Below are 26603 nucleotides of genomic sequence, written 5' to 3'. Positions count from 1 at the left end.
AATGGGGAAGAGAGAGAGAGAGAATCTCAACTAGGCTCCAGGCTCAGCGCAGAGCCTGAAGCAGGGCTCGACCCCACAACCCTGGGATCATGACCTGAGCCGGAATCAAGAGTTGGACACTCAATCGACTGAGCCACCTGGGCACCCCTCAAAGCTTTTATTCTTTCATTTTACTAAAACCTATCACATCTGAGACATGTTACACACAAAGTTAAAGCAATTGTTATTTTATACAGGTTTTTATTCATGTGAGCACTAATGGCCACTGCAGTTTGTCAAGCATAAGGTTTTTCCAGGCTGCCTGTGACACTTGTCTGTGTTAATTTAGGCTTCTAGCCAGGTAGTACCTTCCTAGAGGTGTCTTTCAAATATTTTTGTGTGCTTCATTTGTAAAGAGTTGCAGTAAGTTGAGACAAAACCAAGATGGTTTCTTTTCTGTGATTCCCTGACGCATCACAAAAATATGTACATATCTTGTAGGTTGTCTTTTTTTTTTTAATATTTATTTTTGAGAGAGAGAGAGAGAGAGAGAGAGCGAGTAGGGGAGGGGCAGAAAGAGAGGGAGACACAGAATCCAAAGCAGACTCCAGGCTCTGAGCTGTCAGCACAGAGCCTGATGTGGGTCTCCATCCCATGAACTATGAGATCATGACCTGAACTGAAGTCAGATGCTTAACTGACTGAGCCACCCAGGTGCCTCTTATAGGATGTCTTGATAATTAAAGGAGACAGTTTTACAGGAGAGTACCCCATAAGTATAAAGTGCTATACAATGTTCGGTTATATTTATCTTTACAAATTTCTTCATTTGTGTCCCAAATATTTGCATATTGGATATTTTGTGACTTGAGGCTTATCGTAAATATATGTAAATATATATATACATCTAGTGTACATATGCATAGTGTATATATAATGTAGTATGTAGACTTTTGATATGGTGGTTTATAATAAAATACATACAATAGATTTTAATAATAATAATAATTATTATTATTATTATAATACCACTCGACTATCAAACGATTTGTCACAGTTGCTCACTCAGGAAAGGAATAGGTGAGCTCTTGCACTGCAGGGCCAGCCGCTCTGTCCCCTGGAATCTCAAGGGGGCTGCACAGTCAGAAGCACAGCTCCTGGCTGGGTTTGCCAACACTGTTGCTGAACAAACTCAGATAAAGTCCTAAACTTCTTGCAAGAGTAACCGGTAACTCAAGAGAGGAGGGTTTGGAAAAGAGAAAGGAGAAATTAACTTTGGGTGCCAGCAGCCAGGGGAGGCGGCAGGCTCCATCTTTACACATGCCCACCTCTCCTCCCACAAGGTGGACACCTAGAGTTTTACTGGCAGAGGTTCAGGGGGTACGTGCTAGAGAGCCTGGAGGCAGTGCATGATCACAGCTGGGGATCAGTATGTTTTCAGCATGTATAAAGGGTAGGGAAAGGGATCTGAGGGGCGTGGTATTCTAGGCATTACCTTGCTATCAGGGCTTTTCTAGTCTAGCAGTTGGAATGTTCTGGTCATTGCACAACACCTTCATCATTGCCTCAAGAAAGTGTGATAAGAAATAAGAACAATGGATTTTAGTTAGAGCATGAGTTAAGTAGTCTTTTCATTTTCTGGTTTTAACTCTTAGGGTCTATAGTTGAGCAAGAGGGCTCCCTAAGAACCCTGAGACAAAAAGGCCCATAGCAACAGGAAAATCCACATAACCCAGAAAATTTAAATCTTTTACATGGGTTAAGCAAATGTATTTCAGTACTTAGGCTCATGTAGTCAATTTCTTGCTCTATCATAAAAACTATGTAATCCTCTTAGCTTCCTTAGAGGCTTTATATTCATTACATTTTGGGGGTGGGGGTCTAAATTAGTTTTTTATTTATTGTAAAAACAACTTTATTGTAAATAAAATTTACTCCTTTAAAGTGTATAAATTCAGGGGCGCCTGGATGGCTGGCTCAGTTGGTTAAGCATCTGACTTCAGGTCATGATCTCATGGCTGATAAGTTCTATCCCTGCATCAGGCTCTGTGCTGATGGCTCAGAGCCATCTGAAGCAGAGCCTGCTTCAGATTCTGTGTCTCTCTGTCTCTCTGCCCCTCCCCTACTCAGACTCTGTCTCTGTCTCTCTCTCTCTCAAAAATAAACATTAGAAACAAAAATTTTAAGTGTATAAATTCACTGGTTTTGAAGAATATTCAGAGTTGTGCAGCCATTACCACAGTTATGGAACATTTTTTATCACCTCAAAAGAAACTGTGTACCTATTAGGTTACTCTTTATATTCATTTCTGATTCTTTTTTTTTTTTTAAACCAGGATGAAGGTCTGTTTTTTTTTGTGTGTGTGTGTGTTTATTTACTTTTTCTGAGAGAGAGAGAATGAGCAGGGGAAGGGCAGAGAGAGGGAGAGAGAGAATCCCAAGCAGGCTCCCCACTGTCAGTGCAGAGCTCTACCTGGGAGTTCGAACCCAGAACTGAGATCATGACCAGAGCTGAGATCAAGAGTCTGACTCTTAACCAACTGAGCCACCCAGTCACCCTTCATTTTTGATTCTTAATTTGCAGTAACTTTTGCATCCTTTTATATGCTTTTGTCTACCTGCCTTTCCTTTAATCTTGCTGTTCCTGTTCCCTGCAAAGTTATACTCTCCTACTCCTGTTAAGTAGCTAATGATGTATTAAAAGACAAAACTAATAGGAGAGCTTCTGGTTTAGAGAAAGTTGGGAGGAGTAACAGAGGCTTTTGTGATGTAAATTCTTCCTCTTAATCCCAGTGTTTTAAAATTTCAGTTTTGAACCATGGTTCTTATCAGTGAGCAGGACACATTTTTCCCTTTAATGGAATACAAAAGATAGCCAACAGGAAATTCCTTATTTTGCTGGCTAGTTCTTAACCTAGCTAAATTATTACCAGATGTATCTGTAGATGACTTCCTGAAAATTAGCACCCTGTGGGCTAGCCATGGTATCTGAAATTCTTTCTAGAAATTAATGTCCAACAGTCCCCTTTAAGAAATCTGTCTCTGGAATGGATAGCACAAAAAATTATCATCTTCCGATAGCATATTAACATGATTAATTTTACTGGCTTACCCACATAGCAGAATTCTGAGATTTTGGCTATTCAGTAGGGTTTTTTTTTTTTAAAACATTTTTTTTTAATTTTATTTTTGAGACAGAGAGAGACAGAGCATGAACAGGGGAGGGGCAGAGAGAGAGGGAGACACAGAATCCGAAGCAGGCTCCAGGCTCTGAGCCATCAGCCCAGAGCCCAACACGGGGCTCGAACTCACAGACCGCAAGATCGTGACCTGAGTTGAAGTCGGATGCTTAACCGACTGAGCCACCCAGGTGCCCCTTCAGTAGGGTTTTTTGTATCATTTTGTTTTTTGTTTATTTATTTTAAGAGAGTGGGGGGAGGGGGAGAGAAAGAGGGAGAGAGAGAATTTATTTCACTGCACACTGTCAGCCTGGAGCATGATATGGGCCTCAATCCCATGATCCCTGGGATCATGACCTTAGCCTAAATCGAGTGTCACATGCTTAACTGACTGACCCACCCAGGTGCCCCATAGCAGGTGTATGTTTTGACAAGGGAAGGAGTGGATAATGAGATGATGATGGGGAAAGGGATTGCATCTGGAATGGGGGAGCAGCTCTAAAAGGAAGACAGGAGATGAATATAAGGAAGGTGAGAAGAGATTAAATTTTGCCATGGGATACTCATAATTGTTTCATTTACTCACTTATGAAGCCTGGATTTAATAAGGTATACAAGCTTTACTTGCTTTAAGACTTCACATTGTTAAAAATCACTTGAACACACTGATGGCTAAGGAGTGTCAACTGTATAGTAAAATATAAAATTTAGCTCTACTGCTGATGAAAAATCATGTTGGCGGGGTGCCTGGCTCACTCAATTTGTGGAGCATGCGACTCTTGATCTCGAGGTGGTGAGTTCAAGCCCCATATTGGGGGTAGAGTTTACTTAAAAAATTAAAAAAAAGAAAACTCACATTGCTGACCTTCATTTTGTTGTAGTTTCTATGATTAAAATGTATCTTTCAGGCTTTTTTCTGTGTGTATGTTATACTTATTGTACATATTGATTATTTTAGGCAATAACCACATGAAAGAAGAAAATTATGCTGCTGCCGTGGATTGTTACACACAGGCCATAGAACTGGATCCAAATAATGCAGTTTATTATTGCAACAGGTAAACTGGCACTGTTGTGGCAGGTTTATAGTTCTTCAATTGTAATTTGTATTAATAGCACTGAAAATTTATTTTGAAATAAATTTATTTTGTAAGATTTATTTTGAAAAATTTGAAAGTTCAGGAAGGTAGAAAGAAGGAAAAGTAACCCATAAAATTAACACTCAGAGGTAATCACTCTTATTAACTAACCTTTGGCATATTTTGTTTGATGTGTCATCGGTTTTAGATTCGTTGTTATTCAGTAGGCATATCATAAACATGTCCTTATTTTGTTGAAACTCTTCATAAACATTCTTTAAATGGATACAAATTAGTCTGTTATTACCTCTTAATCTTTTTTATATTTCCAGCACCTATCATTGTGGCTGGCAAACAATGATTAAAACGTTATTTTTTAATAAACGTATAAATGTACCTTAACTTATTCTATTGTTTTTTTAAATGTACTTTATATAAAGGTACTGGCAGATTGTTCCTTTTTTTTTCAATATGATGAAGTTGGAATGAACATCTTTGTTTCTCAAATTATTTTCTGAAATTCAGATTTTCTGGACTTTGGGTTTATCCTTGGAACTGCATTCAATTGATTTAACTGTGTAAACATTCAAAATTTGTCGATGCTGATTGCAAAATTGTTCGAACTTCTTTGAAAAATTTTGAAAATTTATTTCCTTCCTTGGAAGTGTATGAGTGCATCTGTTTTTACAACATCCTTATCAGCACTAAGTACTCGAGTTATCATTATTTATTATTAATTTAATATTAATTTTATTTTAATAGTAATTGTTCTAATTTATATTTAACTACTGGTAAGGTTGGACATTTTTCACATGTTGGCCATTTGTGTTTGTTTGTTTTCTTACAATTATCTCTTTGTACCTGTGCCCGGCCTTAGCTTGTTTGACCTCATACTTCTTTCTTTCCCTGTTCTGCCCTTTTTAAACAAAGGGTCCGACCCTTGTAGACTACATTTCCCAGGGCCCTTTGTCACCTGAGTTTTGTCTGGGTTCAGTCACAGGAGGTGCTGGCAGGAGATTGGAGGGCAGAGGAGGGGAGAAGGCGGGGTGTTTCTTCCCCTCTTTTTACATCAGGGTATTTATCCAGCAGGGGCTGCTTCTCATCCTTGTCTCCAGCTCCCACCCAAGACACCTGCTATGGTCACAGCTTTTGCCAGGCGATGTTGGCTTTTGGACTCTGCACTCTGTCCTCTATCTTAGGGATGGTAATGGCTCCTGCTGTTCCTCATCTCTGGATTGCTACACAACAAGATGCCCCTGCCTGGCATCTTAGCTCTTGCATCAACTGTGTAATGAATTCCCTGAACTAAAATAATCTATCTTAAATATTAAAGTTCCAGTAGTACTTTTTGCAGTGATGGAAATGTTCTGTATCTGCTTTGTTCATTACAGTCGCCACTAGCCAGAGTGGCTTTTGACCACTTGACATGTCTAGTGCAAATGAGAAAGTAAATTTTTATTGTTTAATTGATTGAAAATCAATTTAAATTAATTTAAATTTCAGTAGCCACATGTAGCTTATGTCTACTCTCCTGTACAGCATAGCTGTATATTAAATATATAATCCATTTGTCCTAATTGCATAGCTTACTGTTTGCCTTTTAATGTTTTTCATATGTAAAGGTTTTAAATATTTGTGTAGACAAGTTTGTCTTTCCTTGTTTTTTTTTTTTTCCTTTCTTTGGAATTTTATTCCAGTGTTTTTAAGTCTTATTTATTTATTTATTTATTTATTTATTTATTTATTTATTTTTGAGACAGAGAGAGACAGAGCATGAACGGGGGAGAGTCAGAGAGAGAGGGAGACACAGAATCTGAAACAGGCTCCAGGCTCTGAGCTGTCAGCACAGAGCCCGATGCGGGGCTCGAACTCACAGACCACAAGATCATGACCTGAGCCTAAGTCGGACACTTAACCGACTGAGCCACCCAGGCGCCCCAGTCTTATTTATTTATTTAAACTCAAGTTAGTTAACATACAGTGTAGTATTGGTTTCAGGAGTAGAACCCAGTGATTCATCACTTACATACAATACTCAGTGCTCAACCCAAGAAGTGCCCTCCTTAATGTCCATCACCCATTTAGCTCATCCTCCCATCCACCACCCCAACAAGCAACCCTGTTTGAGAGTGTCCAGTGTTTTTAGTCTTAAAGCCTTCACCATTTGCAGACCTGACAAATAACTTCTCTTTCCTTCACATTTAAATTTTATCATTGCAAGTCTGCTTTGGTGAATGGTATCTATTTTAACCAATTTGAAACCTTTTAGGGCTGAAATCTATAAAAATTACCTTTTGTTACATAGTAAATTCTTAGATTTGGAAGAGATCTTTAATTTGGTCTAATCTTTCATTGAGTTATTCTTGTGCTATTTAGGGTATTCATACCCTTCTGAGATGCCCCTTCTCCCCTGCATTTTCTTTTATTAAGAAAAAACTTTTTTTTTCTTTTTTTTTTTTTTTTTAAATTTTTTTTTCAACGTTTATTTATTTTTGCGACCGAGAGAGACAGAGCATGAACGGGGGAGGGGCAGAGAGAGAGGGAGACACAGAATCGGAAACAGGCTCCAGGCTGTTGCCATCAGCCATCAGCCCAGAGCCCGACACGGGGCTCGAACTCCCGGACCGCGAGATCGTGACCTGGCTGAAGTCGGACGCTTAACCGACTGCACCACCCAGGCGCCCCAAAAACATTTTTTTTGATGTTTATTTATTTTTGAGAGAGAGAGAGAGAGCACACAAGTGAGTGGGGGAGGAGCAGAGAGAGAGGGAGACACAGAGTCTGAAGCAGGCTGCAGGCTCTGAGCTGTTAACACAGAGCCCTATGCGGGGCTGGAGCCCACAAACTGCGAGATCATGACCTGACCTTAACTGACTGAGCCACCCAGCTGCCCCTCCTCTGCATTTTCTTTCGTGGTTCTGTCTGTTGGAATAGTCTTCCTTATGTTGACACTGAACTTGTTTTCCTGAAGCCCTTGTAGCTAATCTCAGTTGGCAGTTTTAATTTTTATTCTTAAGGGCAGTTACAGAATAATTATGATCCTTCTTTTTCATAATAGTACCTTACATTTTGAAGATTGCTACCATGTTCATTTGAGTTCTTTTCTCCACATTGTATATTTGCAGTTTTTTCAATCACACCTTAGATAATATAGCTTAAAGTTCTGCACTTTTGCTCTAAACTTGTTCCAGTTTACCTGTATCTGTTACTCTGTAGTTCCCAGAAATTCATACAGCATTTCCGGAATTGGTCTGACCACAGTAGTCTTCTAGGGCTCTCATTTAACCTACTTCTAGATAGTATAATTATATATGTTAGCATTTTATAGCATTATTTATTGAATTAATATTTTGGTTTTGGTTTATTAAAGTGTCTCTTTTTCACACATTCTCTTTATTCTGTCATTCAGTCATATTTTCATTTGACAGGTTCTTGCCAAACACCTGCTGTGTACCAGTGCTGTCACTGGAGGTTTAGTTGTGTCTCTTCCAAAATTCAGGATCTTCTATTTTATCCCTGTAGAATTTTATCTTGTTAAAGTCTCTCATGTGTATGACCCTTAATCTTTTCAGTTAATTTGTAAAGTAATGTGTTTACTTTTTGCTCCAAGTTTCATGTCATTCACAAACTTAAGAACGCCACATGTTATATTCTGTCAGTTATGAAGTCAACTAAGGGAACAGTCATAGGGAAGTGGTTAAGAGCAGGGGTTCTGACCCAGCCTCTTTGGATTCTAATTTCTGGCTCTGGCACTTACTAGGTGTGTGACCTTGAGCAGATTACCTAACACAGGTATACTTTAGTTTCCCCATTAGTGAAATTTGGCTAATAGTATTTACCTGATAGGATTGTTGTAGCGATCAAATAGTTAATACATATAAAGTGCTAGGAAGCTTTCTAGTAAAGAGTGTTGTACACAACAGTGTTATTATTGCATAATAATATTGTCTACTCATAATAATATATTAGTTATATATTATGTTAAATATATACTATATAATTAATTCTATATTATAATGTTATTATTCAATATTATTATTTATGCACACTGGGTTTTTTTGTTTTGATCAGAATATGAAGAGAGATCCAAATTTATTGGGAGTCCAAATACGTTGTCAATTGTCTTTCTCTGATTTAATAGAGTCTGGTAGTAAGCCTGTTAAAATGAAAAGGAAATGATGTTAGTCTGATAGGTGTTGTTTTGAATTAATCTAGTGTCATTTATCTTCTTTTTGGGGGGTTTCTTACATTTTTATGAAATACTTGGAAGTTGAAAGAAGTTTGCAGTAAGTACTCTTATATCCATCCATATCAAGATATTGCCTTTAGGGGCGCCTGGGTGGCGCAGTCGGTTAAGCGTCCGACTTCAGCCAGGTCACGATCTCGCGGTCCGTGAGTTCGAGCCCCGCGTCGGGCTCTGAGCTGATGGCTCAGAGCCTGGAGCCTGTTTCCGATTCTGTGTCTCCCTCTCTCTCTGCCCCTCCCCCGTTCATGCTCTGTCTCTCTCTGTCCCAAAAATAAATAAACATTGAAAAAAAAATTAAAAAAAAAAAAGATATTGCCTTTAATATTTCAGTATATTTGCTCAATCACATTTTTATTCAGCTATTTGTGCTCCCTCTGTTTATTAGTCCATGTTACTTTTGATGAATTTCAAGGTAAATTGCAGCCATTAGTACATTTTCCTCCTAACTACTTTATCATGCAATATCATTAATAGAATGATAGAATTAAGAGACAAATACATATACTTGCACAACACAAACCCCCCTATCAAGATACCGAAAATTCTTTATGCTCCTTCAGAGTCAGTTGCCTAAAACATCAGAGGCAACCATTGTTTTCTTTTTTCCACTAGAGGTAAGATTTGTTTCTTTTAGAATTCCACATAAAAGGAATCATACCACATGTACTTTTTTGAATGAGACTGTTTTTATTCAAGTTAATGGTTTCAAGCTTCACCATGTTCTTGCTTCTCTTAGTGGTTTTTTTTTTTTTAATGTTTATTTATTTTTGAGAGAGAGAAAAAGAGAGAAAGAACATGTACAAGTTGGGGAGGGGCATAGAGAGAGGGGCTGACAGAGGATCTGAAGCGAGTCTGATGTGGGGCTTGAACTCATGAACTGTGAGATTATGTCCTGAGCTGAAGTCAGACATTCAACCGACTGAGCCACCCAGGTGCCCCTCAATGGTTCTTATTTTTAATTACTCAGGAGTACTCTATTGTTTGAGTGAACCACAATTTGCTAAGCTGTTTTCCTGTTTATGGTCACCTGGGCTGCTTTTAGCTTTTTGTTTTGTACAAAATTTATAGCTGTTGGATCCATAACAAATTTAGTTGTACATACTAGAAATCCAACTATATTATCTTTACCAAAAAAATCCCTTTATTAATATGTTTTAATAATCTAGCCCCCAAAAATAAAAAATCCGAATAATTTGTAGAAAATGAATTCCTCAAGCTATGGTTTTGTTTTTTATTCCTGTCATCAGGTAAATATATGTTTTAGCATATTAAATATTTGAAACAAAAGTATTTAATGAAGTGTCACTAAATGTTATGACCAGCTATAGATGTTATCAGAAAATTGCTTGTTTATAGACACAGTAAGCCATACACTTCTGACTATGAATATAGTAAATTGGATCCTAAATAAATCATTTATTTCAAATGAGATTGCGTTCATTAATAATCTTATGTTTGCTAGTACTGGATTTGAAGAGATTATTGATAATACCTGTGCTTGCTTTTCATTTAATTATGGTTAAATTGAAATCAATAATCAAGCTTATCTTTTTCATTTAAATGGTATCTATTTTCCTGAGGAGTTCAGTAATAGAGCATGGAATTTAATATTAAATAACTAGAAAACTTTATTTGTATATTTAATACAAATATTGAGAAAAGGTTTAAAAAATTTTTAGACCATAATGTTTTGTTTTTTTTTAACTTTTTTTAATGTTTGTTTATTTTTGAAAGAGAGAGACAGAGACAAAGCACAAGTGGGACCGGGCAGAGAGGGAGAGAGAGGGAGACACAGAATCTGATGCAGGCTCCAGTCTCTAAGCTATCAACACAGCCTGACACGGGGCTTGAACTCATGAACTGTGAGATCATGACCTAAGCTGAAGTCAGACGCCTAACCTCCTGAGCCACCGAGGCACCCCTAGAAGTGATTTTTTTTATTTGTTAAAAAACAATCAGTTGGCATATTTCTTAATCTTGAGTCTTGCTTTTCTAATATCTGTCTTAAAGGCTAATGATGCTTTAGGCTCAGGTTGGGTACCAGGAAAACCTGAGTCTTCCCTTGAATACCTATTATTTATTTTTGCCTTTTTTGTATACTCCTAGAATTGACCGTGATATGTAACGTATCAGTTTATCATACGTTTTACCTTATAGTTATATATATACTTTTTTCTTCAGGTGAAGGGCAGAGATTGGATCTTTTTTTTTTTTTTTTTTTTTGTATCCCCTATAGTACCTAGCATTGTGCCTCACAGGAGTTCAGCCAATTTTTTTTTTTTGGTTGCATGGAGGACTATACATAGAGGACTGTACACTTGTATACAGAAAACAACAAATGATTGAGTATAGGTCTAAAACATTTCCAAGTACTTTATAATATGAAATGATATTTTACATTAAACAAGCCAGTTTTCTGGGTCTTCTGCCCCTAAACAGTATTCTTTATTTCTTTTGTACAACCTCATTGCTGATTTGACCCATATTTGTCTCATGCTTCTGGGATGGAGGGATGGTTGAATGACTGAGGCAATAAATGGAATTAAAGATGTACAGGAGAGAGACCAGGCGTGATGGAGAAAATTTGTCCAGAAGACCTCTCAGGTGATGGGGAATTTGAGTTGGAGCTAGATTTGATGGACGTAAAGAAATTAGAGGAGAGGGAAAGGGTCTTAGGTTGGAGAGCATAATTTAAAAGGCACAATTAGGAATCATCAGGGCATGGTACCAAGGAATGCTAGAGACAGCATGAGCTCCGAGAAAGCTTGAAACAGAGACCACGTTGTTTGGCACTCTGTTTTCTTCCACCTCCATCAGCAGCATGTAGTCATTAGGCTCCCTGGGAGTTGGACTTGGTTTGTTGAACTTGGAATTGAATCTCAGGTCAGCCACTTAGTAGCTCTGTGATCTTGGGCAGCCACTTAAGCTTTTTGAGCTTCAGTTTCCTCACTTGTAAAATAGAGGTGATACTAACCACATCATAGGGTAGCTGAAGAGTAATAATGTATGTAAAGGAACTAGCATAGCTCTAGGCTTTCAGTATTTGTTTCTTTCAAAAACAGTGTCATTCCTAGCTGTAGAAAGAGGTTTTTGCTATAACTTATTTATGCATGACGTATGGTATGGGAGATGTAAGGCATCTGTGATTTATTTTTCTGCCTTATTTTCTCTAAAAATAGAACACAGATTGTATTCATGGACTTTCTCTAACAAGGTAAAGAAAGCGAGGGTGTCTCCAAACATGGTGACTCTGACTGTATTCTTCTGTTGGAATTTCATTAGTTATGCCCTGATAACCAGACAGCTGGGGCAGTGAGAGCCGGCCACACTGATATTCAGTTCAGACATTGGCATGTTTGGCTTTATCTCACAGAAGATTGGAGTGGAATGCAGCCTGACTTCTCTTCCCTTTCCTGGCCTCAGAGGTTCAGGTGCCTGCATCCTCTTTTGAAAGATGCTAGCTTGCAGTTTGTGTTCTAAAGCAAAAGCTGTCAAGATTGAAAGAGGTGTCAGGTCACCCTCTTAATGTTCTGCCCACTCTTCTCTCGGTGTGATTCTCCTTGCTTTATTCCTTGTCTTGTTATCAGCATCTGAAGCCAGAGATCAGGGTGTCTTCTCCTCAGTTTCCCTTTTCCATATACCTCCCAGTAGCCCATTTGTTCTCTCCTCCATTTCCATCACTATTCCCTTAGGTTCTTAAATCTGTTAAATTAGTGCTGTAGTAGCTTCATTTGGCTTCACGTTTCTACTTGCCCTCCGCAATCCATTCTTCTGCCAAAAGAGTCTTTCTAAAATGTGAAATTAATCATGTAATTCTTGCTTTTGCTGACTTCTTATGAGTAACATGTTGCAACATGTCTCCGTGGTTTTATGTGCTCTGCCTAAAATGTTTCCTAGGAAAGACTTTAAAACATTTTTTTACATTTATTTTTTATTCATTTTTTTAAAAGTAGCCTCCATGTCCAATGTGGAGCTTGAACTCAGAACCCTGAGATCAACAGTCAGATGTTCTACCGATGAAACCACCTGAGCACCCCTGGAAAGACTTTTTAAATTTCTTCTCTTCCCAGCCTCCTGTCCATGCCCTTCTGCCCTTCCCCAACCATGTCCTATGGAGTGGTGCTAATCAGTAATGTAGCTCCTAGCCACATGTGGCTGCTCAGATGTAGGTTCAACTTAACAAAATAAAAAATTCAGTTCCTCACTTGCACTACCATATTTCAAGTGCTCTTTAGTTATATGTGGGAAGGGACTACTGTATAGGATAGCACCGATGAAGAACTTGTTTATCACAGAAAGTTCTATTAGACACCTCTGCAGAAGGTTAACCAGACTTTTCTCATGTTGCCTCTTCCTCTGATACTTTGTCGATACCTCCTTTGATTCCATTGCTGAAATTATCATACTATTTACTTATTTATTTACATGTCTTATTCCCTATTAAGGCAGTGAAAGATTGGAGGGCAGAATTATATCCTCTTCATCACTGTGTATTTGGTTTGGAGTTCAGGGTTTAGCATATTATAGTTTTCAATGAAAGTTTGAGTTGAATTGATAAAGTGAATTTTAGAAGGGGGAATTGCCTTTACTTGAAGACTGCTGATCATGAAGCAGTCATATGTCAGCATGTTTTAATATATACAATCATAAATTATATATTATCTATAATTTCATAAGTTTATTATGGAATGTATGTGTATTTAGGAAAATAAATTTAAAACTATTTAAAACCTATTTCAACTTATTGAAAGAGTAATACATGAACATCCATATATACTTACCTTAGAATCAGAAATAGCTAACATTTGCCATGTTTTTTTTTTGTCTCTCTTTCTGTCTTTTTATGAGTGTGTGTGTGTGTTTGTGTGTGTGTGTGTGTGTGTGTGTGTACGTACCTGTGTATAAAATTTTCTTGGTGGTCCCAAATACTTCAATTATATCTCTTAAGAATAAGGCTATACTCTTCATAACTATCATTCCCATCACATGCAAGAAAATGGCATTAACATTGAAATTTCTCCATTTGTCCCCAAAATACCTTCTGTAGCTATGTCTTTTCATCCAGAATCCAATCACTGTTTGTGTATTGCATTTTGCTATGTTACTTTCATCTGCTTTAATCTAGAAAATATTACTGTATTTATTTATTTATTTATTTATTTATTTATTTTTAATGACAGACATATTTAAAGAGTTCAGGCGAGTGATTTTATAGAATGTGCCATATTCTTGATTTGTGTGACTGCTTCCTCATGATTAATTTGAGGTTAAAGTTTGGTGTGAAGCCTACAAAAATAATAACATAAATAAAAGTGTACTATTTATTGCACTATGGTAGGAGGCACATAATTTCAAGCTATCCATTAATGGTGATTGTAAGTTTGATATCTTAGGGTGGTAACCACCATATCTCTCTTATTATTCCTTTTCTAATTAAAAATTATCTGTAGGGTCAGATCATGTGAATATCCATTCCCCAATAATCTTTTACTCAATGTTTTACCATCCATTCACGATATTTCCTTGACTTGGTAAAATGCTGATTGCTACAAAATGATGATTTTCTGATTTTATCATTTCATTTACATATATTTCCTCACGTATTTCTGTAGAGAAGAGCTTCTTTCCATTCCCTCATTTTTTCTTTCCTCCTCCTTCTCCCTCCCCCAACTTTTTTGAGTATCATTATGGACTCATGAATTTTTAAAACCCTATTTAATATGTTATAATAAATGACCATAATCATTATTTTTGGCACTTCTATTATTCCATATTTAGCTGGTGGGAGCCCCTTTAAACTTGCTATGTGTCCTTCTATAGAACTTTGTTTTTGGATACTTTCTTACTTTCTGAGACATCAAGGTATTCCACATTGCCTTGTGTTTTCTCTGCCCTGGACCTGAGCCCAGCTATTTCTACAGGTAGCTCCTGTTCTTATTAGTGGAGAATAGAATTCAGAAACCAGGATCTGTTTGCAAGACATGATCATTGCTACTGAAGAAGTGTTAGTGCTTCTTCAGTAAACAGATCTAGGAATTAGAATTTTTAAAAAGGCATTGGTTTATACAGATATCTTCACAGAAATCTCTCTTACCATTCCCCTTTTATATGGATTTCTGTTCTTCCAGAATGAAAAACGCTGATTTCTAATACCACCAGTATATTTACTCATTAGCTCTACCCTTCAATATTCTTCAGTTGATAGTCTGATATCAATATTCTACCACTAGTAAGCCTACTAAGTAAACTTCAGTTTCTTTGCAAAATTTTTTCTCCTTAGAATCCACCTCATTAAAAATATATACTCAGAATACTGTACTTGAATTTCACTTGAACTCTTGTTGATACACAGCATCATTTATTTCTGTTTTACTCCATTTGAAGGTTTTCTTTTTTACCCTTTTTGAAGTCTCATTCCCATTTTTATTCTAACTACCCCATGCCACCCATCCTCTGTGAGAGTGAAACTTTTCTTACAAGTTTGATTTCTGAGCCATATTAATGTTTTCCATAAAATTAAACTAACAGGATTCATCAGTAATAATGACTCTCTTTATCCTTAATACTTTTTGTTTCATTTCTGATATTAGGGTTTCTACATCAGCTTTTTTTTTGCTTGGTTTTCAGTTGGCCCAATTGCCTTTTTCTGTCCCTTTAATATGTATGTGATTATGTTTTAGGTGATATGTATACAGTTTGAGAAACTGATTTTTATCTAGTTTACTTTGTAATTGCTTTTAAGTTTGAGTTGTTTTGTTTTTTTTAATTTTTAAAGTTTTATTTATTTTTGAGACAGGGAGAGACAGAGCATGAACAGGGGAGGGTCAGAGAGAGGGAGACACAGAATTTGAAACAGGCTCCAGGCTCTGAGCTGTCAGCACAGAGCCCGACGCGGGGCTTGAACTCATGGACCGCGAGATCATGACCTGAGCCGAAGTCCGCCGCTTAACCGATTGAACCACCCAGGCGCCCCAAGTTTGAGTTGTTCTTATGCTATCATATGTTCTGGCTTCTCTCTCCCCTTCTTTTTTTTCTTTTTTGCCTTTTATTGTAATGATTTATTTTTACTTCATTTTTTCTAATTGTTTGGAAGTGATATATTCTATATCTCTTATTTTAATGGTCATTTAAAAAAATATTTATTTTTGAGAGAATGCAAGTGGGGGAGGGGCAGGGAGAAGGAGCCAGAGGATTCAAAGCAGATTTCATGCTGACAGGAGCAAGCCTGATGTGGGGCTTGAACTCACAAACCATGAGATTGTGACCTGAGCTTAAGTTGGATGCTCAACTGACTGAGCCACCCAGGTGCCCCTTAATGGTCATTTTTAGTGGCCATCTTTGTCATGCTTGTTAGTGTGTGTTGAATGTTGAGTCGCTAAACCCATACCTCTTTTTCATATGAACTACCAAATCAGGTTTGTTGAATTCTGTACTTTCACACTTAAATTTTTTTTTCACTAAAAGAAAGGAGGTTATATGTTTATTTTTTTTTTAAGTTTATAACCTAATTTGAAAAGAAAGGGTCTCAGTCATGCTATATGAAGAAAAATTGACAGAAAATTGGACTCACCACCACATTTCCTTTATAGCCTGCCAGCCACCAGTCACTCACACCACAGGAACCTAAGCACTGTTGAGGCCAGGAATCTTATTTTTAGTTATTTATTTGTTTGTTTACTTAAAATTTTTTTTAATGTTCATTTGTTTTTTTTTTTTTTTTTTTTAAATTTTTTTTTTTTTTTAAATTTTTTTTTTTTTTTTTTTTCAACGTTTATTTATTTTTGGGACAGAGAGAGACAGAGCATGAACGGGGGAGGGGCAGAGAGAGAGAGGGAGACACAGAATCGGAAACAGGCTCCAGGCTCCGAGCCATCAGCCCAGAGCCTGACGCGGGGCTCGAACTCCCAGACCGCGAGATCGTGACCTGGCTGAAGTCGGACGCTTAACCGACTGCGCCACCCAGGCGCCCCAATGTTCATTTGTTTTTGAGAGAGAGACAGAGTGTGAGCTGGGGAGGGACAGAGAGAGGGAGACACAGAATCTGAAGCAGGTTCCAGGCTCTGAGCTGTCAGCACAGAGCCCGATATCGGCCTTGAACCCAGGAACTGTGAGATCATGACCTGAGCCAAAGTCGGACACTCAACCGACGGAGCCACCCAGGCATCCCTATTTTTATTTACTTTTTTTATTTGAGAGAGAGAGAGAGAAAGAGAGAATGAAAGAATCCCAAGCAGGCTCCACTCTTAGCACAGAGCCTGATTGATGTGGGGCTCTATCTCATGAACTGTGAGATCACGATCTAAGCTGAAACCAAGAGTCGGTTCTTAACCAACTGAGCCACCCAGGAGCCCCCAGAATTGTTATTTTGATTAGTGCTCTATCCATTAGGCCTCGAAAAGTGTCTGTGCATTAGCTAGACCTTGATAGATATATGAGTTGAATGAATAAATAAGAACTATTTATTCTGGAATAAATAGAAGAATGAATGGGGCAGTAGTGGGATGGAGGGCAGGAGACGTTATGGAATGTTTTAGTTTGAAGGGCTCGCATGTAGAACAGTCATTCTGCTTATTTAGTCATTCTGCTTATGGCCTTGAGGGTTGAAGTGGGCACTATAACAGGGAAACAGAGGGCTGTCTACTCTCAAGATTGTGTGCAGGAAGAGGAAGTAGCTTGATTATACTGTCAGGCCCCAGTTATTCCAGGAGAGATTTGTTAGAGGTAAGCTAGAAGGGATTCAATAGTGCTTAATTGCTCCGAGATTCTGTGCTCAGTGGATGGAATGCATTGCCATCCTTTGTTTGCAGCCAGATTCTGGCACACGGGTAAGTTAGATTTTCATCTTAGACTTGCCAGATGATGATCTTAACCCTACTAGTAAAGTGATCATTTAACAGCATACCCCTGGGTAGCCATTTGCCACTGTCTCTCACTCTGCATTCTCCTCTAGTAATTCCTGGTGTTTTCAGTTTTCTGTTTGGGCAAATTCGAAAGGCAATAAGTAGGTAGATCAGTTGTATGACTCACTTATTTGTCTTTTCTGTAGGAAAGCACACAGTGAAAGGTGGCCTGCATATTTTCTCTGAATTATTTTTTAATTTTTTTTTTTTTTCAAAAAAATTTTTTTTTTCAACGTTTATTCATTTTTGGGACAGAGAGAGACAGAGCATGAACAGGGGAGGGGCAGAGAGAGAGGGAGACACAGAATCGGAAACAGGCTCCAGGCTCTGAGCCATCAGCCCAGATCCTGACGCGGGGCTCGAACTCCCGGACCGCGAGATCGTGACCTGGCTGAAGTCGGACGCTTAACCGACTGCGCCACCCAGGCGCCCCGTGAATTATTTTTTAATTTTTTTAATGTTTATTTTTGAGAGAGAGACAGAGAGGCAGAGAGATGGAGACACAGAATCCTAAGCCGGCTTCAGGCTCTGAGCTGTTAGCACAGAGCCCAATATGGGGCTTGAACTCACAAACCACAAGATCATGACCTGAGCTGAAGTCAGACGCTTAACCAACTAAGCCACCCAGGAGCCCCTGAATTTTGTTTTTGAGTTATCGTTTTGATTGTAGAATTATCTTTGTTTGATTTAGATATTTACTGGAAGTTATGTGCAAAGTGGGACAAGGAAAATATAGTTTTATTAGTACTAATCTCAATTAGTGCCTTGAGGCTGCTTGTAATAAATATCTCTTCTCTTTCTCTTAGGGCTGCTGCTCAGAGTAAATTAGGTCACTACACAGATGCAATAAAGGATTGTGAGAAGGCAATAGCAATCGATTCAAAGTACAGCAAGGCCTATGGGAGAATGGGGTAAGTTCTGGCAAAATGTTCAAAGTAGTACCAAGGAGTATCAAATATGCTGTTCTTAATGGCTTGGTTTTCAATTTCCTGCTTAAATATTGCATTCTCTATTAGGAGGATAAATATAACATTGAGAGAGGAAATGACTGCAATTTCTATGACTTGGGATAGAGATGATCAGTTGTATGATGAATGGTTGCTTGTTGGAGAAAATAATACAACCTTACTCAGTAGACTCACTTCCTGTTCAAGGCCACAAATCTCAAATGAGCACTCAATATCTTGGCAGACAATGCTACTGTACTTGCTTCTAAATTCGCCTTACTACGCTGAGTGGCTGCTTCTCACTTTTTCTCTCTTCAAATTTCTACCATACCCTCTATGGCAGCTCTCAGCTGATGGTATTGCCTTGCACTTAACTAAGAAAATAGATCCATGTAGAAGAAAAATAACTCTTCCTACTTCTGAATCAACCAATCTACTTGCATTTATATCCTCACAGACTGCCTTTTATTCCTTTTCAAATGGGAGGGTTCTTATCTAAGACTTCATTCATGCCTTAGGTCTCATCCTTTTGTACCTTCTTCAGGACTTTACCCTTGGAGGCCTCTCCTTTATCTTCTGCAACACAAGGTTGTTTCTAACAGCGGCAGTGACTGCGCAGAAAGGTCCTAGAAAATCACCCACTGGAACCAAGATTTTACTCCGCGAGGCCATTTCCCAGCTCCTCTTTTTCTGCATTGTCCCCATGGCTGGCTGGGTTTGCTCTCTCATCTCCCTCATGTCTCATTTGCTCTCCACTCACTCCATTAAGGCCTTTGTCTCTATCACTGTGCTGACAGCCCTGTTCAAGGTCACCAGTTGTCTATATTTTGCCAAGGCCAGTGTTCGTGTCTGTATCCTTACCCTGCTCCATGTTTTAGTATTTGGCACAAGTAACTTTTTTTGTAAGATTATTTATTTAAGTAATCTCTCTACCCAGTATGGGGGCTTTGAATTCACGGGCCCAAGATCAAGAGTCTCATGCTTTTCTGACTGAACCAGCCAGGTGCCCCAGCATGACTAACTCATTTTTGAAATACTTCATTCTCTCTGCTTCTGTGTCATCATACTTCCTAGTTTTCCTTCTCCTTCACTGGATGCTCTTTCCTCATCTCTTACTGTTTCTTCCTTCTCTACTGCCTCTAGATAATGGCGTACTTCAGGGCTTTCTCTCCTGCTGCTGTCGTTTGTCTGTTCTCTCTTCTGATTCTGTCCTGTCCCATGCTTTTAAATTCCATTTTAAGTCTGTACTCATTATTCATGGAGTCTGTATTCATGAATTTGCCTACATGCTGCAATTTGTTTGCAACCCCCAAATCAATACTTACTGTGCTTTGGTGGTCATTCACAGAAGGGTGAAAAATTTGAGTCACTTGTCTATCATGCCAGTTCTCCGCAGAGGTCTGATAAAGCTCTGCCTTTTTGTTTTAGCTCTTAGGCTGTAAACAAGTGTCCTTTTCACAGTTTTTTTAGTGCTGTTTTTTTTTTTTTGCTCTTTTATGCCTTTTGTGGTTGATTTCCTGTTTACACTGGCCCCCAAATGTAGGCTGAAGTGTTGTCTAGTGTTCCTAAGCACAAGAAGGCTAGAATGCACCTTATGAAGAAAATACATGTGTTAGATAATTCTTGATCAGAAATGAGTTAGTGCTTTTGGCTGTTAGTTCATTGCTAATGAATCAGTAATATATATTAAATAAGGTTTCTTTAAACAGAAACACATGTAAAATAAGATTATATTTTGACCTATTGATGAAAATGTTGTAACCAAAAGCTCACAGGATCCCAACCCTGTATTTCCTCTAGGAGGAGTTGTTCATTATTTACTAATTTAGTGTTTGGGGTGACTTTATAGAATTTAACTACTGTCATTAATGAGACTCAGCTTTGTTTGATGGGGCTCTTAAGTTATATGCCTGAATTCCATACTCATATATTCAATTACTTTTCATCTCCACCTAGATATTAATAGGCATTTAAAGCTTAACATGTCCCCAAAAGAACTTTTGTTCCCTTCTTAAATCTTCCCCATCTCAGTAAATGGTGTCATCATTCACCTATACCCAGTGCTCAGGTGAAAAGCCTAGGAGTCTCCTTCATTCTTGTTACACCTGACACAACTAATTCTATCAGCAAGTCCTGTCAATTCTGGTTTCCATATTCAGTACTATGTATCTTGAATGCTGTCTTGTTTATAGCCCTAGTCAAATTATCATCTCGTAAATAGGCTATTGCAGTAGCTTCATAACTGGTCCCCTTGCTACCCTTCCACCCCCACCCATGTCAGTCTTCTGCAGAGAAGCCAGAGTGAACATTTTAAAACATAGATCAGATCTGTCATTCTGTTGCAACCAGAATAAAATCCAGACTCCAAACCACAGTCATATATGATCTGGCACCTAATTATTCCCTGATGTCATCTCTTTCCACACTTTATTTTCTGTGCTTCCTCCTCATCAGCTTTTGTCCCGTTCCTTAAGCCTTCTCAGGGCCATTGTGTTTGCTGTGTCTTCTCTTTAGATGCCCCTCCTCTGATTTTCATGTGGCTGCCTTCTTCTCATCACTCAGGTCTTTTTAGTGTGCCTGTCTTTGAGGAGCTCCCCTATTCATTCTCCTTAATATTACTATTTTTTTGTTTGTTTATTGCTTATTTTCCCAGGGAGGATGAAATTTTCTTAAACTCAAGGACTTTTCCTTTCTCATTGTGAACTATAAAGTAGTCTCTGGTATGCAGTAGGATTTCAATAAATACTTATTGACTGTTGATTAGTTGAGGACTCTGATGACGTATCTTTCATGGTTGACAAGTAGAAAACAAATTAGGTTCTGAGAACTTTTCTTTGGTTAGGCCCTGTATTCTGTCTAGATCAGAAGTCTGGGAGGCAAGTCGTCCAAGAATGAATTGGGGTAATTTATTAAAAATGAACATAGAACAAATAAAAAACCTCAGTACTTTCTCTCCATATACACCATTATTATGTAGTTCTGAAGTAATGGTCTGATAAATAAATTCTACTAACTAGGTAGCGAAAATATAAAAATTTAGTAACTAACTCTTTGATCTGTGCCTGGGATATGTGTTGAGTTGTAAAGGGTGCTAATTTTATTTACTTAACAATAAACATGTCTTGTTCAGGAGAAGCTTGCTGATACCTCATAACCCAATTTTATTTTTTATTTTTATTTCTATTTATTTTTTTTAATTAAAAAAAGTTTATTTTAATGTTTATTTATTTTTGAGAGAGCATGAGTAGGGAAGGGGCAGAATCTGAAGCAGGATCCAGGCTCTGAGCTGTCCGCACAGAGCCCGCTGTGGGCTCGAACTCAGGAACTGCGAGATCACAACCTGAGCCGAAGTTGAACGTTTAACCGACTGAGCCACCCAGGAGCCCCTATTTTTACTTTTTTAATGGCAAATTGATATTTATTGTGGCTCAGGGTCCCTGCTAGGAAGAAGGAAGAAAGTGGGACATTAGGAAGCACAAATCTAGTTCAGAGTTCTTGAAATGGTTTTAGCTTCATGGAGTTAAAATGGCCACAGGATTGTTAGCTCTCTTCTTTGTGGAGCTTTATCATTCATAAGGCAAATTACTTCACATATTAGGCTTAAAATTGGAAGGGTAGGTAAGAGTCATTTCTAAGCATTAAATTCATGATTCATAGGACAGCCACGTTTGTCAGCAAGCAGAATAGATAAAGTCCAGACTTATGAATCTTGGAATTAGAAGGAATTTTAGTGATACTTCTGTGAATCATAGTACAGTGAATAAATTAAATGTGTAGCCTGGATTCACATTGAATACTGAGACAGATGTTTCTTTGTGATGTTCTTTAATCATATCTTATATTGTATTCTTTTCAGACTGGCCCTCACTGCCATAAATAAATTCGAAGAAGCAGTTACAAGTTATCAAAAGGCATTAGATCTTGACCCTGAAAATGATTCTTACAAGTCAAATCTGAAAATAGCAGAACAGAAGTTAAGAGAGGTATCTAGTCCTGTAAGTTATTAATACCAAATGAGGGAAATATTTTCTCTCATTCACAATTTATTAGAATCAAATTTTAGTGGTTAGAATAATTCTCAGATATAATTGTTTTACAGACAGGAACTGGATTGAGCTTTGACATGGCTAGCTTAATAAATAATCCAGCCTTCATTAGTATGGTGAGTATATTTCCTTTTCTGCTCTGCTGGCTGTTTTCCATAGAGTTATATGGTTCCCAAACTTGAAGAAACAAATAGGGGAGCTTTTGTAGAGGTGGTGGGGGTAACAGCAGTAGAATGGTCATATAATGCTCCGGCTCAGGTATGGATCTCTTTATGAGAAAGCCATGGATGGACTTCAGGAAGCCCATGGATTCCCTGAAATTGTATATAAAAATTTGTATACATGTACGTATATGCATTTCTCTAGAGAGAACTGTTTTTTTTCATCTGATTGGTGAAGGGGTCTGCAAAACTACAAAAGATTAAAAACAACTCTTTTACATGAAAGTGGCCTTAGGAAGATCCCTAATAATGGAGGTCTGATCTAAGGAGTTTGGCTGTGGTGGTTCCCTAAGCTCTCCTCTCAACATGGCCTGCTTCCTTCCTTTCATAAGAGTTTATTTGAACTTTTAGTATAATTCTCCTTTGTATGTACTTCATCCTACAAAACAACAAAATCACTCATGGATCTTTTTGAAAACATATATGTTCTGGTCCAAAATGTGGAAACTCTGATTTCATGGGTCAGGGATATTACCTGGGTAATCTGTAATATTTCTGGCTGAGAATCATTCATTCCACCACATGCCATGCCCTTGGAAGGGCGCGGTACTACTTGTATTCGCCTTTGGTTCCTTCAAAAAATGTTGTCATGCATCCACAAAAATCTTCATTTGAATTGAAAGGCATGGAGGGCTCATTCCCAGTGAGTTAAAGAAGTCTTTTGAACATTTAGTAGGTTTGTAGCAATTGGTAGTTGAAATCTTTGTAGACAGTAGTTAATTACGACTTGCAAATAATTCAGGAACTCTCTTCAAGTCTCAGGATTGAGCCCATCAAATTTAAGTTGGTCTTCCGGTTTACATGTCAACAATTATATGTCTTTTTGTAGGTTTTGTGACATTTTTAAGCATTGTTACTCATTTGCAGGTGTCAGGCTATGCTCTTGTAGCAGGATGTGAAAATGGATTTCTTATACTTTCAGATTTGGTTTAGCCCTCGAGACGCTGTGCACCAAAGTGAAGTGTTGCAAAAGGTGCGGGTAAAAAACATACTGTGTGACTTGTATAGTTAGGTTGATAGAGAGTCAGGCTTTTTGGAGAAAGCTATTGAAGTTACAAAGCCCTTTTTCATGTATGAGGGAAGTAAAGGGCTGCCTTCCTCTCTAGCCCACAGAGAAAAGGCTTTTCTGGCCTTCTTAGAGAGCTTTCTAAATGGCCCTCAGTTTGGAAGACAGTAGACTGGGGTCTCACATGCCAGCTAAGGAAGGCTGTATGGTTTAGGAAGGAACTGTACTGAAGCCAGTGGAGCGGAGATGTGTTTCCTGTGGACCAAGGTGAGCACATGTGCTCATAAGATAGTCCTGTGTGAATCTGCCCAGAAAGGTTTCCAATACAGAGCCTCAGGACTAGAGGGCTGTGAAGAACCTGGGACTACAGTGTTCTTCATACTGTCCTTCCAGAAAGTTAATTACCTTTTTCAGAGAATGGACGAGAAATGCCCAGATTGGTGGGGGTGGGGGAAGTTTCTGCAGGACCTCAAAAGTGCCGCTGTAGAGAACCAGAGTAGTTTTAAACAACTTGCACACCCACTGAGCACAGGTGCAGAACCACTGAGCTAGTACCAGTCATCAAAGAATTTGCCTGTACCTGTGACTCTCTTCCTTCCCACAGAGCCAGGACTCTTGCCTAACAAGCTGGGAGAAGAGGCATAGAGGCATTGTGGTGAAAAAAGAGCAGGCAACTGGCTCACCTCTAGTAGGCCCACGTTTGGGAGGTGAAACGTTTTGCCTGTAAATGAATTTTATGTATTTGGTTATTACAGTGAGCAAGAAGTGAATTCTGGAGGTTGTTTTCTACCTTAGAGTGACTAGAGGACTGCATACTTCAAAGTGGCCAGAAAAGCTCTAGCATCTCCTCTGTATCTCTTCTACGTCCCAGAAACTAGAAGAGGGTGAACTGCTTTTGCAGAATCAGATAAAAAGGTCTGTGAAAGGAGCACCTGGGTGTCTCGTTCAGTTAAGCATTCGACTCTTGATTTCAGCTCAGGTCATGATCTTACGGTTTTTGAGTTAGAACCCCACATCAGGCTTTGTGCTAACAACACACAAGCAGGCTTTAGCACAAAGCCTGCTTGGGATTCTCTCTCTCTGTCTCTCTGTGCCCTTCTCCCACTCATGCTCTTTCTTGCTCTCTATCAAAATAAACTAAAAAAAAAAAAAAAAAAAAAGATTGTGAAATGAAATGCTTTATATTTATAGCTTATAAATCCTGGTTTTCCTGCGTAATGTCCATAGCTCTCATGCGTTGGTACCAGAAGCACCAATCCTGAAACTTGAGGAGAGTTATTGAATTGTTGGCAAGTCAAACAGTTCTCTTTATGGTAATGAGAGCATGTGATGGCTTCTCCCAACACCTTGTTTAGGGTCAGTGAATGAAAAATTACTGTCTACAAAGATTTAGACTCCATTTAAATTTTACATGAACATTGTTGATGGAACAAATTTGAGGCAAAAAAAATTGTTATGCTTTCAAAACGAAAAGTTATACAAGTGAATGCATGAATGAATGAATAGAATTCTCCTCCTACTGTAAGCACAGGAACGATTAATACTGCTGAGCCCCATGTGAGCAAGGTCACATCTCCTAGAGTCCTCTTTTGAAGGAGACCCTCAAGGGTAGAAGATTCTTTAGCCATACTTTTAAAGTTTTTATTTTTCCTGTTGGCTTTATTAATCTGGTCAGTAGTAGGAAGTAAACTGCTTAGTTTATTATAGTGGGTGTAACTTCTTTATCCTTGCAATATACTTTCACTGCCATTTTTTCTAGTACTTCTCTATTTTTTACATTCCCACTTCATTGAGTATGCTAAAACTCTAGAAAATGTTACTATATACTGGTTTTGCTTTCATTCTTTTTTTTCCAAGTCTTTGTTAAAGACCCATAAATATTAACTGCCTTTAATGGGAAATGCCGCTTTTCAATTCCAGGCAGCAAGTTTAATGCAGAATCCTCAAGTTCAGCAGCTGTAAGTATATTTTCCCTTTCCACCTACCTGCCAGGTTCCTAATTTGAGCACATCACCGCCAAAATGATAAGTGATAAATGATAGATAAATGCCAATTAGAACTGATAGCCATCCACATTTGACCTGACTTCCTACACAGTGCGGGTATATTTAGCTGATTTCTCCTTAGTCTTCTTGTTAAGAATATATACCAATCCTAGTGATCTATCTTTTGCCTATTCTAGAATGTCAGGAATGATGACAAATGCCATTGGGGGACCTGCTGCTGGAGTTGGAGGCCTAACTGACCTGTCTAGCCTCATCCAAGCGTAAGTGTTACTTAAATAGTAAAAAAGTTTATGTTTTACAGCTTGCCTCTAAAGTGAGAGGACCAGGGTTTCCTTTTTAAAATTTTCTTTCACTGTTCATATCAGTGGCCTCAGTAGTTATGCAATCTAGAGAAGTTTATAAATCGGAATTTTCAGACTGAAGGGCAGAAATCCAGAAGATACGGATCCATGAAAAAGTTTTCTGGCAGATTTGAATAGGTACTCAAGGATGTAGATGAAATTCAAATATCTACTTAAAGAATGTATTAATTTATTAATTTAGGTGTATCTAAAAATCACATATTACATATATTAATGTTCCAACAATGTAGGAAACCATTTCATTTGAACTTTTCAGTGCATATGTCATCACTAAAGATACTTTTTGCATCTTCTCGTTACTTGAGCACACTACCTTCACTTCCACCCAAGTTACTTTTTTTTTAGTGTTTATTTATGTATTTTGAGATAGAGCAAGCATGTGAATGGGGGAGGGTCAGAGAGAGAGACAATCTCAAGCAGGCTCTGTAGCACAGAGCTCAATTGAGGCTCGATCTCCCAAACCGTGAATTCATGGCCTGAGCTGAAATCAAGAGTTGGATGCTTAAGCGACCGAGCCACCCAGGTGCCCCAAGATACTCTACTCTTTGAATTGATTTTTCAATCTGTGTGTCATGTTGTCACTGGAAATGTTATATGAAGACACAAATAGCATTTCCTTTTTTTTTTCAATA

At 38.2% G+C, this 26603-nt stretch overlaps 1 protein-coding gene across 2 annotated transcripts in view; it reads left to right on the top strand.

The window, feature by feature from the left end:
* SGTB (small glutamine rich tetratricopeptide repeat co-chaperone beta) overlaps positions 1–26603 on the top strand; it is a 47895-nt gene that overhangs the window by 18260 nt on the left and 3032 nt on the right. The window contains exons 5-10 of one of the 2 annotated variants that reach the window (XM_047858383.1): positions 4117–4216; positions 18190–18294; positions 22187–22313; positions 22430–22492; positions 25524–25561; positions 25786–25869. In XM_047858383.1, the coding sequence (XP_047714339.1) occupies positions 4117–4216; positions 18190–18294; positions 22187–22313; positions 22430–22492; positions 25524–25561; positions 25786–25869 (517 nt within the window). Of the gene's footprint in view, positions 1–4116; positions 4217–18189; positions 18295–22186; positions 22326–22429; positions 22493–25523; positions 25562–25785; positions 25870–26603 lie in introns of both variants that reach the window. The other variant, XM_047858377.1, reaches the window with a different exon arrangement.

This window comes from Prionailurus viverrinus, chromosome A1, assembly GCF_022837055.1.
Source record: "Prionailurus viverrinus isolate Anna chromosome A1, UM_Priviv_1.0, whole genome shotgun sequence".
Lineage (NCBI taxonomy): Eukaryota > Metazoa > Chordata > Mammalia > Carnivora > Felidae > Prionailurus > Prionailurus viverrinus.
This window is presented reverse-complemented; position numbering and strand designations above follow the sequence as displayed.